The sequence below is a fragment of the Coturnix japonica genome, chromosome 20 (genome assembly GCF_001577835.2).
Source record: "Coturnix japonica isolate 7356 chromosome 20, Coturnix japonica 2.1, whole genome shotgun sequence".
NCBI classification, from domain to species: Eukaryota; Metazoa; Chordata; class Aves; order Galliformes; family Phasianidae; genus Coturnix; species Coturnix japonica.
Window position 1 is genome coordinate 8,172,137 of NC_029535.1, and position 17,747 is coordinate 8,189,883.

General features: G+C 45.2%; 1 protein-coding gene across 7 annotated transcripts in view; it reads right to left on the reverse strand.

Annotated features, from left to right (window-relative positions):
• Nucleotides 1–3,172: 3,172 nt before the first annotated feature.
• Nucleotides 3,173–17,747, reverse strand: part of MYT1 (myelin transcription factor 1) — a 50,531-nt gene continuing 35,956 nt past the window's right edge. For 5 of the 7 annotated variants that reach the window (XM_015881708.2, XM_015881707.2, XM_015881712.2 and 2 more), the window contains 12 exons: nt 15,871–16,076; nt 14,986–15,255; nt 14,443–14,597; nt 12,783–12,845; nt 12,475–12,543; nt 9,876–9,938; nt 9,191–9,274; nt 6,277–6,498; nt 5,416–5,507; nt 4,992–5,095; nt 4,769–4,912; nt 3,173–3,430 (listed from right to left, as the gene is read on the reverse strand). In XM_015881708.2, coding sequence (XP_015737194.1) covers nt 3,290–3,430; nt 4,769–4,912; nt 4,992–5,095; nt 5,416–5,507; nt 6,277–6,498; nt 9,191–9,274; nt 9,876–9,938; nt 12,475–12,543; nt 12,783–12,845; nt 14,443–14,597; nt 14,986–15,255; nt 15,871–16,076 — 1,613 coding nt within the window. In that variant the 3' untranslated portion in view covers nt 3,173–3,289. The remainder of the gene's footprint in view (nt 3,431–4,768; nt 4,913–4,991; nt 5,096–5,415; nt 5,508–6,276; nt 6,499–9,190; nt 9,275–9,875; nt 9,939–12,474; nt 12,544–12,782; nt 12,846–14,442; nt 14,598–14,985; nt 15,256–15,870; nt 16,077–17,747) is intronic. The other 2 variants (XM_015881709.2, XM_032448584.1) reach the window with 2 other exon arrangements.

Consider the following 17,747-nt stretch of genomic DNA (forward strand, 5'->3'; position numbering starts at 1 on the left):
AGCAAGGCCACCTCCTCCTCCATGACCTGCAGCACTTGTGCCTCCCCCAGGGACACCAGGAAGTTTCAGCCCCGTTAATAAAATAAATTTCTCAGTGACGGATCTACTTAAAATTTCCATTTAACCCATCTCCCTCAGCTCCAAATGGCCTTTGTGTGAGTTACCTTATTTCACCTTGGAAGCTCCAGTTCTAGTAAAGCTAAGCCAAAACTGTGGTGGCTTCAGAATGCTGGCTCCAGCAAAGTGAGTGGTGATGAACACCCTGCATTGCTACAGAAGAAAACTCTTCCTGCAGTGAAGAAGATCTGCAATTTGAGCAGGACAACCAGAGAACATTGCAGCTAGGATAACAGACATGAGGGAATCATAGAATCATTAAGGTTGGAAAAGACCTCTAAGGCCACCAAGTCCAATTGACAACCCATCCCCACCATGCCTGTTAAACCCAGTCAGAAGAACCACTTCCCAGCATCTTTCCCAGCTAAATCTCCAAGATTAATAATTGTAATCTTTTGAGTAAATCCAGAAGGTGAAAGCATGCATGCTGCCAATGGCAGCTCCTTGCTTAGCACCACAGCTCCGCAGGGGACATGTTGGGGACATTGGCAGCAGCTCGAAGAAAGACCATAGGAACTAAAGTCACAAACAGAACTGGGGTTTATTATGAAATAACCCTGCCAGTACATAAGGAAGTTCTGTCTGCAAAATACATTTCCTGAGGAAAGTAGATCACAGTATTCGTTCTCACAGAATAACATGTAGCCTGCTATAACTTTCAATCGACTCTTTATTATTTAAATATTAACAGTATTCCTTCACATAAACAAGTACTCAGTCATCACGTAACCGACACACAAACAACAAAATAAATATACAACAAGAGCACGGTTCGTTTCAACCCCTTCCCTCCCACCTCCCCCCAACCCGACTTAAATATTAAATAAATAATAAATACAGAATTCTCATCTCCTGTTATCAGTGCCTGAAACGATACGAACGTAAAAGAAAAGAAAAGCTGACAAAACCTCTCTTCCCCCCCCCCTTCCCCATTAGCCCCAACCCCAGCAAAAAAACCAAACCAAAAACTTATCAAAAATGTCTCAGTTATAAAATATCTTTAAAAAAATTCCCGTCGTTAAAAGAATAAATAACAAAATATATAAAAAATAACTCGGTTGCATCAAAATTCCAAGTAGGAGTTGTAGATAGCAGGTTTTTTTTTCTCTCTCTCTCTCTCTCTTTTTTTTTTTTCTAATATATATTTTTTTGGGGAATATCCTTTTTTTTTTATGGTCAAAAGGCTTAATTTCTAACTTTTATTTCTTTGCTTCTTTTATCTTTGTGTGTGTGTGTGTGTTTGGTTTCTGTTGGTTTATTTCTCCAACGGTGCTGTGTCCAGTTTAAAGTAAGTATAAAATTAATAAATAAAAAAAGGTAAATAAATAGAAAAAAAGGTAACGTAAGGTGTAGTCAATATAAATTACATACATCTTGCCAAAATTAAATAATTTACAGGATAATTCAACTAACTACTTTTTTTGTTTTATTTTTCCCCTTCTCTTTCTTCCAGGAAGTGCAATTTCTCTACTTTTAAATACTAAGTGAATTGCAGTCACAATCAATTTGGACTCTATTTACATGTTAAGAACATCGTGTTTTTAACACCTCAAATTATCATTGTTGTTTGCTTGTTTGTTTGTCTTTTTTCCCCTTTCTTTTGTATTCATTTTTTGCACTTGGAATGGGTTCTAAAATGGGTGAACTCATGGAGCCTGATCCTGCAAATGGCTCAGCACGGCACTTCCCAACAGCAACCAATCCATGCCACACTGCTCCCCATGCCTGCTGTAGTCAATGGGAAGCTCCCCACTGACCTCTCCAAATCACGGATTGCACCATAATTATCTGCAGAATTGGGCTCAAAATGACACCACAGCTTTGCCTTTAGCATCGGCCACACAAATCTTACCCGCTGCCACCAGGAGCAATGCAGGGAGCGAACACACCCATGTTGGGACCCCACAGGGGTTTCTCTCCTTCATTTCCTTAGGTCACACCTTCACTCCACCAGCTGGTTTGTGCGTACCGAGGTTACAGAATGCTTCTTTGGAACAATATCCAATACCTGAATGCTTTCTTTTTCTTTTTACCTCCAGAATGGTGCCTTTGCTGTGATTTCGCACAAAACATAGAACACCAAACCAAGAAAAACCCATCGCCTTGTGGATATCTGCAAGAATTCAACCATTGATTTACATTAAGGTAAGCACTTGGCTGGCCATCAATTAACATCCCTTTTTGTTGGTTTTCGTTTTTGCTTGTTTCTTTCTTTTTTAGTTCATCGCAATCTCAAACGTTCTCTGGCATTGATGTATGATCTCTGGACTGGCAATACTGCGCCACTGTAAGGATGATCACAATAATGAAAAGAACCAGAACTGTCATCAAACAGACTTCCAAAAAATCATAAACACCGGACCATGACACATTAAGAATTCTTCTGTATGAAATATCTGGTATTGGCCTATTCATAATAGCTATTCTCATATTTAAGACAGACAAAGGAATACTGTAGTTGCAAACTCCAAAAGCTTCCCTGAGAACCTTTTTTCCATTGCGCTTTCCACTGGAGATCCAGAACTGCTCTTCAGATTTCTTTCAGAAAATAAAAATAAGCTACTTTATAATACTTAAGAGTTCCCATGCCCAGTGGATATCTGAAAACCTGGGGTTGGGAGGCCCAGCACAGGTTCAGATTTACAGGTAGCTTGCAGCTCCAGCACTTATAGCAACATATAACATAATTCATGGGTGAGTAGGTAATTTGGACATACGACCATAGACAACATGAGGGTTTAAGCCAGTCATACGCTAGTCTTGGATCAGACAAAACCCTGTTCTTGTGACGTTTTAACCCTTGGATCAAGTCTGCAAAAGCATGACAACTCATGAGAGACACCTGCTCTTCACCAGCTGCCAAGCCCCACAGCCCATGGAGAATTTGACCTTCCATCCTGGTCTACCTCATGGTCCAGGTAGAAAAATCCCACTTTTCTCAAGAAGGTCCAAAGTTAAGTAAACGAGAACACTGAGTTCGATCAGTTCCATGTCTCAGAAATGGCCTCTTGGTTATATTTTGGTCCTTGTGTGGTTTTTTTGTTTTGTTTTGCTTTTTTTTTGTTTTTTGTTTTTCATTCATTAAACAAGTTTTATAACTTGTAAACCTGAATACTCGGAGGGAAAGTTCCATCTTACAGTCCACTTGCCCACCCATCCCCATCGCTGGGCACTAAACTTGGATGCCCTTGACGGCTTGCTTGATGCTCTCCAGCAGATCCTTGTTCTCTGGGTTCTGGTAGCACTCCTGGTTGGTGTACATGTCGGTCAGCGTGTTCACGTATGCATCAAAGTTCTGCTCACTAATGGGCTCCTGCAGTCAGAAAAGCCAAGCAGAAACATTAGTAGTAGAGCAGGGAGAGAAACACAGGATGGCTTTGGTTGGAAGGGACCTTGCTTGAATTTATGCATTGGCCACATGGAACTATCAATAGCATCAGGTTAAGCGTGTGCAGACAGTTTGACTGGAGGGTGGACTGAGGCATGGAAAAGAAAGGTTGGAGGACAAGAGGAGGCAGGGAGCACTGGAGAATTATGGAGGAAATGAAAGGGGGGGGGAGGGCGGGAGCCAGCACCTCAAGCTCAGGTCTGCACTCTTCTTTGGAGGGGCATCATTGGAACCCCTAGCAAACATCTATCTCAAGGTTAGCAGGGAAAAAGGAAACAAGGAGGAAGAAGAAAAAGACCAGGATAAAATGAGCATACAAGCCTGATGGGCCTTATTTAATTGGAGTTGCCTGAAACATCGTAAAAAATATTTGCTGAACAATTTATTTGACCTTTATGCATCAAATACTTTACCAAAAAAAAAGAAAAAAAAGCACTTGGTGAGCCATTTTGTGCCAGTCAAGCAGCTGGATGAATAGTGTCCAAAACAGCTCTGCTGGAGCATGGCACGTCTCCAACCAGCCTGAATTTAAACACCAACCCCAATGAAAAGGATTCCCAAAAATACGATGGCAGAAAAAAAGAAATCAAAAGCTTGTCCCTCTTGATCATGGTGATGGTAGCTATAACTTGTAAGAGGACAGCTTCCCAACCAGCATGCAGCCCCCCCTGCACACACCTGTTTTTGACAACAGTAATTACATTCCTGGGAATAGAGAGAAGGTAATTAATAGCCTTTTGTGGTTTTGCTATTTTAATGCAGCCTTTTCATTTTGCAGTAACTCTGTGGTAACACGCTGTGGGCTGTTAGACCTTGTTAAATTAAACAAAATACACTCTCTTTAAGAATGCCATTCTTTGGCTGCCAGCTATTCAAAACTGAATTGAAACTACCTGCATAATAATGGGAGCCGTAAGATCTTTCTGACGTTGAAATCCAATCCCTCCTGATCTCCACTTGTGCTGTCTTAGCCTAAAAGGCACTGGGTGCCCTTGATAAAGTTTCCTATTTCGTGATAATACTCCCAGATGTAATGAGACAGAATAATAGACACAAAGGGAGATCAGCAGAAAACGACAACAAAAGGGAGATACAAAGAAAGCTTCGAGATAAGGCAAAAGCACTGATTTTATAAAGGACATGTAGGTGTGTATAGAAAAATTCTCCTGCACTTTACTTGTATGTGAGCCTTATCGTGAACCAGATCTTGCGTGGCTCCCCTGATCACAACAATTGGGGCTGAGCACTGCCCAAGTTTCTTACCAGGTGCGGAAGGCGGATATTGGCAAGACTTTGGATTAGAGCCTGGCTCAACCCTGAGAGCTCCAGGAACAGGGCTTCGTTTTGCTCCTCTATGATCTTGTTTTCCTCCTCAATGTTCTTCAGGTTCTTCTCCATGCTGGAGATCTGTGGAGCAAAGAACACGTTGGGTTGCAACCCATCAGCACTCTGCTGGGAGCTTGGGCACACATCCAAAGGCACAAACCTGCGACTGGAGCTTCACCATGGCTGCTTCCATCTCTGAGTTGGACTCATTCAGCTCGCTGATCTCCTTGTTCAGCTGCTTGATCTCCTCATCGTTCTCTAGAACTGTGGGAGGGAAAGAGGCAGGCGGTCAGCTTCTGCTTTTGGGTAAGCATCACAGCTCACCAAGTCCACACCTTTGCTTTCGCATCCTCAATACAGAATGCACATCCTGCTCTCTTTTTAATGTTTGGTTTTGTTTGTTTGTTTTTAAATTACAAAAAATAATGAACAAACACTCAAATTTCACTATTTCAGTACTGAAGCAATCCAAAAAATGGGTGCCTGTAGCACAGGATTTGCTTGTAGATCCAAAGATATGAAGAGATGCCAGTGGGCTCAATACCCCAACACACGTGCCAAATAAAACGAGTGAAAATCCTTACCATCACTGGTCTTGAACTTTGTGTTGAGAATTTCATCCCCTGAGAGTTTTCCTTTCTTCCCAGCAAAAGTAGCTCTTGGGCACCCTGACAAACTGAAAAACAAGTAAAAATGGGTTTCATAAACTCTCCGTATTTATAGGTGCTTATGTTCCCAACAAGAGTGCGTACCATTCGGTGGAGTTCATGCTGTGAGACAGTTCTTCTAAAAGCTTTTTATGGTGCAGAGGAAATTGCTTTATGAATAATGCCACAAAGGTCCTCATTTATAAAGCAAGAGCAATTTTCTCTGAGCAAAGATTAAAAAAGAAAAAGTGTTATTTTCTAAAAGAGAGGGCATGACAGGCGAGGAAGGTGAAATGAGTCTGGATGGATTGGGCATCAAACCCCCATTTTGGCTGCTGAAGAACTGCTCTGGAGTGCTAATGGAAGGACACTACATTATTGCTTTTCATGATTTTGTCCAATTCACGTTTCACTACTGCAAAGTTAAAACATTTAAGTGTTTTTATCCCATGCAGAAAACAGCCCTTAGAGCATCCTGACTGAGGGCAGCATTAAAAGCACCGGTTACTGAGCTTTCATCGAGAGTGGAATGATGCTCAGTATAAATTCACTCCAAAACTGCCACACTCGGGGTGATCCCAAGGTTGAATGTTAGGAAAAACTTATCTGAAAGAGCAGTAATGCATTGGCACAGGCTGCCCACCGAGGTGGTGGGGTCACCATCCCTGGAGGTGCTCAAGCACATTGGGGAAGTGGCACCGAGGGACGTGGCTAGAGAGCATGTTGGTGATGGGTCAATGACTGGGCTTGGTGATCCTGAAGGTCTTTTCCAACCTTACTGATTCTGTAATTACTTACCTCCTGTGAGTGAGGAAGCTCCCATTGGCATGGCCAGAGCCATCGCAGCCTGGGGTAGGGCAGGTTGGGCCTTCGTTTTTCAGTGATTTCCAGGAAAATGAGGAGCCATTGAGGGATCCTTCCTTCTGCCTTCGGGCAGCCAGGGGGCAGCCCGATGCGCTGCGGTGGGAGGCATATTTACCACTGATGTGTCCAAGCCCAACACAGCCAGGGACCGGACACCTGGGCACAAGAAATTATAGAAGAGGAGTAAAAAGGGATGGAAGGATATCAGTGATGAGCAGGAAAGAGGAAGGTGGAAAGCAAGTATTGCTTTGCATCAGCTTGGACATCTTTTTGCATGGGTTTTAAGAGTCTGTGGGACTCACTGGTCTCTATGTGGCTAGAGATTACGAATAGCAATGAAACAATGGCAGCAAGCTCTGTCACAGCTGGGGCTTAACACTGGGCAGGGGGACTGCTCAGTGCCATCCCACACCCATTGGTGCCGTGGGGTTGGAGCTGCATGGTGTGCAAGGAGGGGCGCTTTCAAGTCAAAAACCAGCAGGCAGGGATAGAGATATTTAGTTACTTCTAACAAATACGTAATAGAAAAAGCCCCTCAGGGAACAGAAGTGCTGTTTTTACAGCAATGGATATGGGAAGCAGATGGGAAATTAAGAGCTACGCTGTTCCCCTAAAATGAACCAAAGACAACCAGCGGGCGTCACACCACTGCCACACTCACAGCAAAACACCCAAAAAGCAGCAGCCATGATGTCCCCACACCTTAAGACAGCAGGTAAATAACAGGTTTGGGAGATCCTGACAGCACCCCAAGGATGATCCACTCGCACCAAACACATTGGCAGCGAACTGTATGCTCATGGTTGGGCAGCAGCAGGAATTGCTGCCCATCCCATGCATCCAGTACCAATTGGTGCCAAGGAAATGGCGCTGGAGTGGTTGGGGCAGCGCTGACATGAGCAATGTTAATTGGCATGCTTTACTTGCTAGCTCCCCACCTAATGGCACACTGACCGAATTCGGCCATTCAGCAGAGCCTTGACTATCTATTACGTTTTCTGCTGCGTCTTGCACTCGTTTAAAGATGCTAGTCAATTATAAATACAGTTAGAAGTTTATTACTCAAGGGAAGTTACCCTATAAAAAGGTAAGAGATGTAAAATAACCCCTTGTCCTCAGCTTGAAAGTAATCAAGGACTTTGAGTTACCCCAGCAAAACACCCATTGAGCCACTCCTGGAAATCACAAGCTCCGTTTCACCACAGCAACGATTCCCCTCATTGTTTATATTTCGTGCAAAAAGGAGCTGACAGCAGAAGGGGGAGCCGCACACCCATTATTTTCCCAAGATAATTTGAAAAATGCTGATCTCGATTTTAATCAGCTGCAAATGCAGCACAATTCACTTATAATATCCCTGCCAGCAGGATCCTCAGTAAATTCATAACATCATTGCTTTTATATGATCACGAGCAAATTACTGAATCCTCAGGAGGAAAAGGAGAGGAAAAAATAAACGAGAGAAAGAGAGAGAAACAAACCCCAGCATTTAGCATGCGGCCATTATGGCCCAACCGTTCCATATTTTACACTGTTAATTTAACTTTCATTACACTTTCATTGTTAAAAAAATAAATAAGCCAGAGCCTTATTGTGCAAAACAGCTGGCTCGGACATTTTTAAATTTTTTTTAAAATATATTTTATTTTTATTATTATTATTTAACAGAAGCAGCACTTGATCAATTAGGGAAGTGCGGATGCCTCCGCTTGGTGCCAGGGCTGGGCTGAAGGTTGATGTGCTCTGTTCCACAACATCTATAGCAAATTACTGGTAGGATTAGCAGCAAAATAATGGGGACTGAATGACATTCTCCTTGGTGGCAATGTGCAAAACTCAGATGGGTTCCAAGAGCTGCTCAGAGCAGAGGAATAGATTTGGAGGCAAAGTTCTTCATTGCATCCTTGCAGGGGTGTGCACGGTGCACATCTTGCTGCTGCAGACGAAGCACCAGCTTGATATAAATTGATGGGCAGCAAAGGAATCATTGCATATTCTGGGACTAGCAGAGGACTAGCAGCCCATGCTGCTCCTTGTTCTGCAGCACATCAGAAGGTGTTTTCAGTCCTCGTGCAACCCCCATTAAGCAGAGAAGCAGAACCACAGCGAGGCCATTGGGGTCATTATGGGATCCAAAAACCCCATCCCTAGCAATGCTCCAGCACATTCCTTCCCCCCATTCACTGTCAAGCATCAAGGACAGCCCCAAGCACTGGGAAGAACATTGGTTTTGTGGGAAGCATTCTTGTGCAAGCACCAGCTGCACTGTAGCAAGCAAACCCTGTAAGAGCCCCTTTGCACTGGGAAGTGATCTCTTGCAAAGCAGGAGGAGCTGCTGGCTGCATCCTCAACCATCAGCTCAAAAGCCCGACAGCCAACGTTAGCACAGCTGCACTCACTGCCTTTCCTTTCCTTCACTGTGTCACAAAATGGCATTGCAACACCACCAGCAACTGAGGACTGAGTCTAAAAGGTGTTGGGTTTTTTTTTTCCCCAGCAGATTCTCAAGTAGGTCGCTTAATTTTTAATAAACTCCGCTAACTCCTGCTAATTACCACACAGTTCATTTAGCTCGGAAGCTTTCCTTCCTGGAGACAGAGGAGTGAGAACAGAGCAGATGGCTCAAATATCATCCGCTTCTCAAAGCTCCTTTCTCCAGCTCGGAATATTCAGCAATAGCCAAGGTTGTACAAAACACACTTTATGTGGGGCAACCAAGCCCTGACCTTACCCATGCCAGCACCCCCCGTGTGCCCATTGCCACCCTGAAAGCCTCCAGCATTTCAGCCAACTGTGAGTTTTTACCCTCATGTCCAACACCGTTGATTTTCTCTTTGTCCACACTTACTTCATCAGCTCCGGATCTTCTTTATCATCCTTGGTCGGGGTTATCTTGATCCCACTTTTCTTGGCACGAGGGCAGCCTGACAGACTGTGTTTGAAAAGAGAAGAAAGGGCTGTCTGACTGGCAGGGCCCCCACCTCATCAGCTTCCCCCGAATTTCACACGCGGTTTTGATCTCTCTCGTTTTGCAGCTTCACATCACGAGGAGAAGTCAGGAGGAAAAAAATAACGTGTATTTGAGGAGATGGACAGTAATTAACGGTGTCTAGATAAGAAGATATCTGCTAACAGCCTGCAATGTTTAATGGAATTGTTGAAACAGAAGGCTCAGATCTCCGCTATTAATGCTATAAAGCGATAATAGAAGTCATAAATAGGTAGCGTTATTAACAGGAACATTGCATCAGCTAAAATCTGACCCTTTGTCTTTTATTCTATTGAAGGGAGCTTCTAATCAGAGGCTGAAAACATCAAAAAAAAAAAAAAAAAAAGAAAAGAAAAGGAAAAAAAAAGTCAGATTAAAGAGATGAAAATAGGCTTCAGTTGTCAGTAACATTAATGTTTTATTCAGAACTTTACAACTCTGCCCACTGCAGGGGGAGGGAAAATAAAAGAAAGAAAGAAAAAGGGGGGGAAATAAGCCACACAGAAAGAAAGTAAGGAGAAAATAATGTAAGAGAAGATCTTACCTTCTGTGTGATGCATAATTTCCTGTTATGTGACCAGAACCGTCACAGCCAGGAGTAGGGCACCTGCGGAGGAAAGGAGGCTGTGGTGAGCTGGGGGGCACACACAGAGTGGGGCTGCACCAAAGCAGGGTTCCTCCCTGCCCCTTCTCCCTCCACAGGAACAGCAGCCATGCTGGGATAGATACAGCACTGCTGTCCCTGTGCTGATGGGTGAGGGCATCACAGGTGAAGAGTGGGGAGGAATGGGGATGTGGGGAGGGATGCAAATACTGGACTTGTCCCCGCCTTGAAAAGCAATGGACAATAAGGGAGGCAAGAAAAGGCCTCCAGGGCAATGCCCATCTTCTAGAGAAAGATGTAGGGAGATGACTGATGCCATCCTGTGCCATTGAGCTGGATATAAGCATGGGCAAAATACCCCAAAGATATCCCACAACCATGATACTGGCCACAGAGGTGTCTCCCCCAGGGTTACTTTGGGTCTGGGTGATGTGGGGAGGCAAAGCTCCCTGGGGGCAACCCAGGAGGAACCTCAGAGCCCCAAACTCACCAATGCTGGAAAATAACAAAGGGAAAAGAAAAAAAGGGTGACTATGTCCTCACTGTGAGATTGTGGGTTAGGGACGGGGACTCTGAAGGGGACCTTGGGTCCCTTCCCATCCATTGCATCCATGATCATGGGTTAGGAAGTAAGCATCCAGTCCTCAGCAACATGAATGAAGGCCAAGCCTGGAAGAACGCCTCTGTGATCACACAGCCCTGCACAAAAGCTTACGCACCACAGAGCAGGAGCGAAGATAATAATGGTAAGAGCTGAGCACTGCATCATTATGGCTACAGAAGTGAGGAAGGTGAGGGGCTCTGAAGTACCACAAGCACAAAGACCTGCTCCAAACGCTGTAGGTGAGGCATAAAAGTTGTCATGGGGACCAGCAAGAGAAGCAAGGAGCCCTCGCTGGGGCCATAGTGCAAGGCTGCCAATTAGCCAGCGCTGCTCAAGTTAAGCGCATGGAGCTGGAGGGGCAGGGGGGCCTGAGCTGCTGCCTCGAGCTTGCAAAGGCTCCTTGTTCTCAGGGGGATATTTTGTGCCCCCACTTTATTGATCCCTACTTTTAAGGCTGCCACTGCCTGGCTTGGCACCACTAGGTGGAAGACGTGTGGGTGCTCAGTGCCCCCGAGCATCGGCGACCTGATGGGCAGCGGGGTGGCAGCACAGCAGCTTGTGAGGCTGGAGCATGTGGGAAAGGTGATGTGCTCAAAGCTTGACCCAGGGAACAGCACAAGGGGCTATGTGAGACTGCTCAGACTCAAGCCTGGTGCAGAAGCAGCAGGGTGTATTATCCAAATCCCCCAACTCTGGAAATCAGAGAGGGGAGCGTGCTCATGGCGTTTCCCTGTTATATACAAGTAGAGAAAGAATCACAATGATCCTCTGCTGTTCTAGCTTCAGGGTGGGATGAAATGATAAAAACACCAAACTTCTTTTGCCTTTCAGGGCTTCTTAAAGAGGTGGGGGGAAAGAGTGATTTGATTTTGATTTTTAATTATCTGGAGACAAATCATTCCGACAGAGACCTTTTATTGCATGTTTCAGCCTGGAGCTTTTGTTGTTGTTAAATAAGGGATATTAACCCCTGGAATAGAAGCTACAATAAAAGATGTTGAACATGGCCTTATCTGAACTTATCTGAAGGTATGGAATAGCTCTGAGTGTGATACCTGCAGTATCTCCAAATCCTATTCCCTATCTCTTGCTCTGTGCCCCTGTCCTCACCAATCTAGGTGAGATCTAGGGGAGCAGTTGGGAATCTCCCCTGGGTGGCAGGGTAGCTCCTGAAAATGAGGAGCATTGGGAGTAAAGCTGAAAGCAGGATTAGGAGAAACAGATCTGAATGTCAACACCAAGGCTGGATTACACCCTTCCAGAGAAAAACTGACAACAAAGACATTCAGGCCTCCATGAGCCTTTTGCTACCCATTAACAGTGCAAAAAGCTCTTCCCATTTACATCTGCTCCGGATCCTGTCTCACCAAGCACCATGCACTTGTTCCCACTGCCCTGCCCAGTCATACTCCCATGGCAATGAATGGAAATCTCTGCCACTGGATCCCCAACAGCATAGCATAAAACTAGCATACCGTATTCTCTGAAAGGGTTGGCTTCTTTTTGCTATGCTCTGGCAGTGTTTTCCCACCTGTGCCTGTACCCAGCACCAAAGTGTGTAAATGATGAATAGAAAGGGGGATGGCACAGATTTAGGGAACAAGAGCTGGCCAAAAAAACATGAAATGAAAAATAAATTAGCTTATTTTTATTTAATGGAGCCTGCCAGAGGTGTGGGTTATTTCTGAGTAGCCCTTTAATACCCTCTCCCCAAAATACCCCTTCACACGTGCCACCATCTTCCCAATGTGACAGCTGGGCTCCACCAGAGCTCCTTGCAGTCAGAGTTCAGTTTTGAAAAGAGAAGGGAGGGGATAAAAAAGCAAAAGCAGAGCACAAAGGGGGGAGCAGGGAAGGTAGAGAGAGGTAAAAAAAAAAATGAGGGGGAGGGGGAGGAAAGCAAAAAAAGGAGTTCCAAGTTGAGCGCAAACATACTTGAGGTCAGCAGAGTGGGCAGCCATGAGGTTTCTGAGGCTCTTGTCAGCAAGAGGACAACCAGAAAGGCTGAAAGAGAAGAGATGGAATATCTGGATAAGCCAAAAAAAGAAAAAGAAAAAAGAAAAAAAGAAAAAAGGAAAAAAGAAAAGAAACAAAGAAAAAGAAAAAGGGCTGGGGGATGGGGATGGAGGAGGGGAACAGAAAGTGGGGAGGAAACAGAACCAAATTGTCCACGTGGTCAAAAAACATACTAAAAACTGAAGTTGCATTTAGAGTTTGAACCACGGAGAAAAAGGTGAACCCACCTGCGGTGAGAGGCATAGTTTCCCGTGATGTGTCCGCTGCCATCACAGCCTGGGGTAGGGCAACTGGGCAACAACAACAAAATAGATGTAAGTGCTGGAAAGGGATTGATTCACCCCAGAATGCGAGCCCTCCTTGGTATCCGCATTGGAGTGTCTTTGCCTTTGGTCCTGTTCACAGGCAAATACACCGACTTTTTCCCTTTTTTATTCCCAGAAGTTCACAATTCTTTACAATTTTGACATTGGTAAATGTGAAGAAAGTGTTTAAAATAGTTGGGTTCTCGGTGCTGTTTCAGCAGCAGCAATGTATCTCAGCCACTCTTTGCCAATGGAGGGCTGAGAGATGGCAACTTCACATCCCCACCAGGGACGGCACAAGACACCAAGCATCAATCAGACACAGACAGCTTCTGGCTTAACTACAGATCATTCGTTACAGCTCTCAAGCCAGAGAGGAGCAATGGTACTAAATGAGGAGAGGCAGCTTGGGGTTGGCTATAACACCACTTATTTATTCCAGGGAAGAAATTTCTTGCCCTTCAAAATGAAACTAAAGCACTGCAAGTCTTCAAGGTTCTACCTCAAGAATTGCTATTCACATCACTGCTGAGTTTCCAAAAAGCCTTGAGAGTTTTGCATAGGACAGCTGGTTTCTGCTTCCCTCATTTAGGGAAGCGGCTGCTTTGCCCCTGTGGACCTCTTCCTTGTGTGGCCACGCTCTTCCATCAGCCTCCTGCTTGCGTAGCCAAGTAATGTGCAGCAATGTATAAGGTCAGCAAAATAAGGCTCGCCAGCTTTCTCCTATTTAGCATATAGGAAGGTCAGGCTGCAGGAAGGAGGCCCATGCACTGCAAATCCACCAGGAGGGGAGAGCTCAGCACCACAGCCTTCAGACTGATCCCAGCAGCCATGAGAATGGGGACACATTCACACTGCAGCTCTAAACATGGACCATGACTTTGGGGGATCAGCAGGGATGCAGAGCATCTTGTCATCTAAAAAAGACCTGGGTCTATTTTCTGCCCATCCAAAGCCATGAATACACAGACAGGAGTTTAGATAAGATCTCTCCAATTTATAATGCAACATAGCAGCAATCCTGCTGTAGCCAGAGTTCACATTTCATGGCCCTGCAGTATCACTGCAACGGGACCCATTGCTCTTCAGTAATTACACAATGAGGCACCTGTATGGTCAGTGCCTGCACTGGGAAGGTGCTGAGCTCCTCTGGATGCTTTTAGCTTCACAGCATCATTCAGTGTCCCAAAACAAGAGGTTGGAACTTTGGATAGGCTCCACCATTGTGCCAGAAACACTCCTAGAGGAAAATACCATGGAGAACAGGGGTTTGCACAGCTGTAGCTGTGAATCCAGAGAGCACAGAACTCCTTAGGAACTGCCCTTCATCACTACACAGTCTCAAGACCACGGGGGAACGGATTTTGCCTCAAGGATTAGAAGTTGTATTAAAGTAGGGTTTCCCTTTAAGCTTTCATTTGAAGCCCTAAGATGAAATCAGAACAGTCACAGCAAGAAAGGTGGCTACACTTCTAATTCTTACAGTGCATTTGTTGACAAATTTTGTCTGCAACCAGCCTGGCTGTCACTGAGGATGTGTTTTTATACTCATTGGGAAAAGAGACAAGAAGGCAAGGCTTACGTGAGCAGCTCTTTCTTGATGTCCTTGGAGAGGAATTTAAGCTTGAAGTTAGTTAAGGTAACTTCCCCTGGATATTTTCGTTCTTCAAAGTTCTCCTCCGACACTTCTTGCTCATCAGCTTCCGAGGAGGCAAAAGAATGGGCTGCAGGCTCTGACTGCAAGAGAACAGCCAGAAGTGGTTGCAGTGGTGCTTGTTGCTGCTGAGCTGCAGTGGGGAAAGGACCCCAGGATCATCCCAGCCCAAAGTTAAAGCAGCACTGCCAGCACTCCTGAGGCCTGCAAGCACCTCAGTCCTCATCCAGAGGCCAAACAGTGACATCCCCTTTTTGTAGGAGAAGTGTTCAAAGTGTATCAGTGCAGGGTTTACACTTGGCTTTACCAAGGTCTTGCAGGTGGACTCAAACCTGTCTCCATCTGCACCCCAGCCAAGAGGTTAAATGACAAAGGAGGGGAGGTGGGGGAAACAGGACAACAGTACAAGCAAATATGAAACTCATCCCTCCACTGAGATTTGTAACTTAAACATCCAGAGCCACCACTCACCTCTTCTGGCTCTTCTTCCCGCTGACGGTTTGGTTTAGTGTAGTCAATGGGCCCATCCCATTCATCCTGGCGGGAGGTCTGGCTGGACTGGGGGGAGGTCATGGTGCTGCTCGTGGCACTGGTGCTGTTTTGGCGCTGGGACACATCTGGGGACTTCACGCTGGGACTACTGCTGCAGCTGCTGCTGCTGGGAAATGTGCTCTCCCGCTTGCGGTTCTTGTTCATACTCAAGTCCAGAGTCCCGTTTTCATCCACCTCAATGTCCATGGACTGAAAAGTTGGATATGTGCCCAGTGTTAGCACCTGCCAAGAACTCCCTAAGGGGATCTTGCCCCCATTCATCACAGGGGAGCGAGGGAGCAGGTTATTCATGTCCTGCCTTTTCTGCAGTCACTTAGAAGGAACTGAATGGGAAGGGATGCTCTTTCGTTAAGATTTTCAGAAACGTGCCATGCAAACACACCCCTCTCTTAAAATCAATGATGCATTTGGACTCAGTTGCCTGAACACAGGCATCTAGAGCCACTTAAGATGTCCCATGGCATCCAAATCATCTGCCCAAGGCTGGGCATGAGACACAGGACCTCAGGAAAGCCTGTGCTCCCCTGATGCAACTGGGAAATCTAAAATGACATCAGATATGGAGCAGTGAGCAACTGAAACCCATCCTAGATGGATAATTTGAACCTCCTAAGAGCATCCTAAGAGCCACGATTACCTTCTGCAAACGGTACGTCACCCAAAGCAAGTCAGGAGGGAAAGGGCAATATGTGATAACGTCCTTTCCTCTCTATTTAAAGGTCAAAATGGAAGGAGAAATAATAATAATAATAGCGATAATAAAGTGGTATTTCTCCTACCTAAAGCTTCCAGGTCCCCACTCACCTTGCCAGGTGCCTCTTGCTGCTTGGTGCTGAGATTCTCCGGCATTTCCCAGCAGCGTGTGGAGAGGTTGAGGATGGCGGTGGCAGCCATGTGAGCAGCCTCGGCGTCATGGGAGTAGTCGAAGCCTGTGGAGGAAGATGAAGTGCTCTTCACGTAACTGCTGGAGGGGCTGTGGCTGGGGGAAGAGGCCTTTGGAAAAGGTTTGGCTGGAATAAAAAGAGAAGGAACAACAGAAAGCTAATGTAGGTCTGGCACGGGCAGAGCGAGGTGTTAAGTCAGTCTGATGAAGCGAACATGTCAGCAGTTCCAGTGGCAAACTGCATTTATTACCCATCCACGGGCTATTTAATTGCTAGGGAGGTGCTGGCTGTGGCCAGGATCTTGTGTGAAGGTTCTCAGTGGGAAAAGCCAATTCATTAAGTGAATCTGCCATCAAGTCCCACAGAACTCAGCACTTTTCTTCATTAAAGCTACCCCTTGGTGGAAGGTGTCAAAGGAGAAAGCTCAGAGAAGCTTCCTGGCTCTCTGTCTGTTCATAACTTATCCACAGAGATGACTTGCAGGAGATTTCTTGTAGCACATTTGAACACTTTAGGATAAAAAATTACTTTTATAGCTAAACCGTGGCCATGAAATATGAGCTTCTGATGATGACAGCAGTGAAATATGGATTTCCCGACAGCTGACGTGTCATTTAAATATGTCTGAATAACAGGATTTATTGCTCCTCTGCACATGGTCACTACACCACACCAGTGCTGTATATCACAGCACACAGCAGTGCGATCCAGGAGGTGCTACGCTCCCTTCATGCTTGATGGCTAATCCACAATAAAACTTGCCTAAGGTTAATCCACACTAAAACTTGCCCTCATCTTGAAACTGGGCCCATTTGTGAGGGCTGCCAGCCAGCCAGAGTCCCTCAGATGTCAGCAGCTTCAGAGGGTGCAAAGGGGATCGTCTGATTTTGAGCCATCATAGGGTTGTATTCTGACTCAGTCAGCAATGATTTGAAATTCTCAATTCATTTCACTGTGCACATTTAGGGGGGAAACCACGCAACACCCCTTCAGTAAGACTTGTATGGTTCATCCCAGTAGGGATGAAGCTGTAGGACAAGCACAGCAGAGCAGAGCAGCTTCATGACTGTCACCACAGGCCTGGAATATAAGGCACAGTAAAATGCTAATCTCCCAAGGACCTCTCCCTTCCTCATTGTGCACGTATATAATGCGTATTGACATTAATGGGAGTTATGCACACACATGCAGGGCAGTATAAATCCCTCTGGATGAAGATCTCTTTAAAATAAGTTCTCAGTGAAAGGAACAGATTTCCCCACTATGATTGGCAATCATATTCATCTTGTCGCTTTGATTAACTCATTGGAAACTTGCCCGAATGGTTATTCTTGCGTAGGGCTGCTTGTTTTTCAGCCCTGTTTAATCCATGTCTTTACGGTGGGGTGCGGGTGTTTGCCAGGCCGACCCCACAGTATCTAGGATTGGGAGATGCCAATTTCAATTTCACACCGTAGGCTCAGTGATGCTTTTCCATTTCATAAGTATTTCTACCGCTAATAGACTTGCAATCAGCAAATTAGTAAAATAAGTGATGAGAAAAAATAGGAAGGATTATCCTAGTGGGTCTGCTGGAATTATTTTTGTCAGTACAATTACCCTGAAAATTCTTTGCTAATATTGCAAATAACACAATCTATTCAGCAAGAGAATCACTTGCTCTGGGAAACAAATTACTTTTCCATCAGTGCTAACCCAGGATGACAGTGGCAGTTGTGCTCTCTGGCCTCCATCCAATTTCATTGTCTGATCCTTTACAGATTTAGTACTGTAATAAAGGCAGCTTCCATTGTAGTG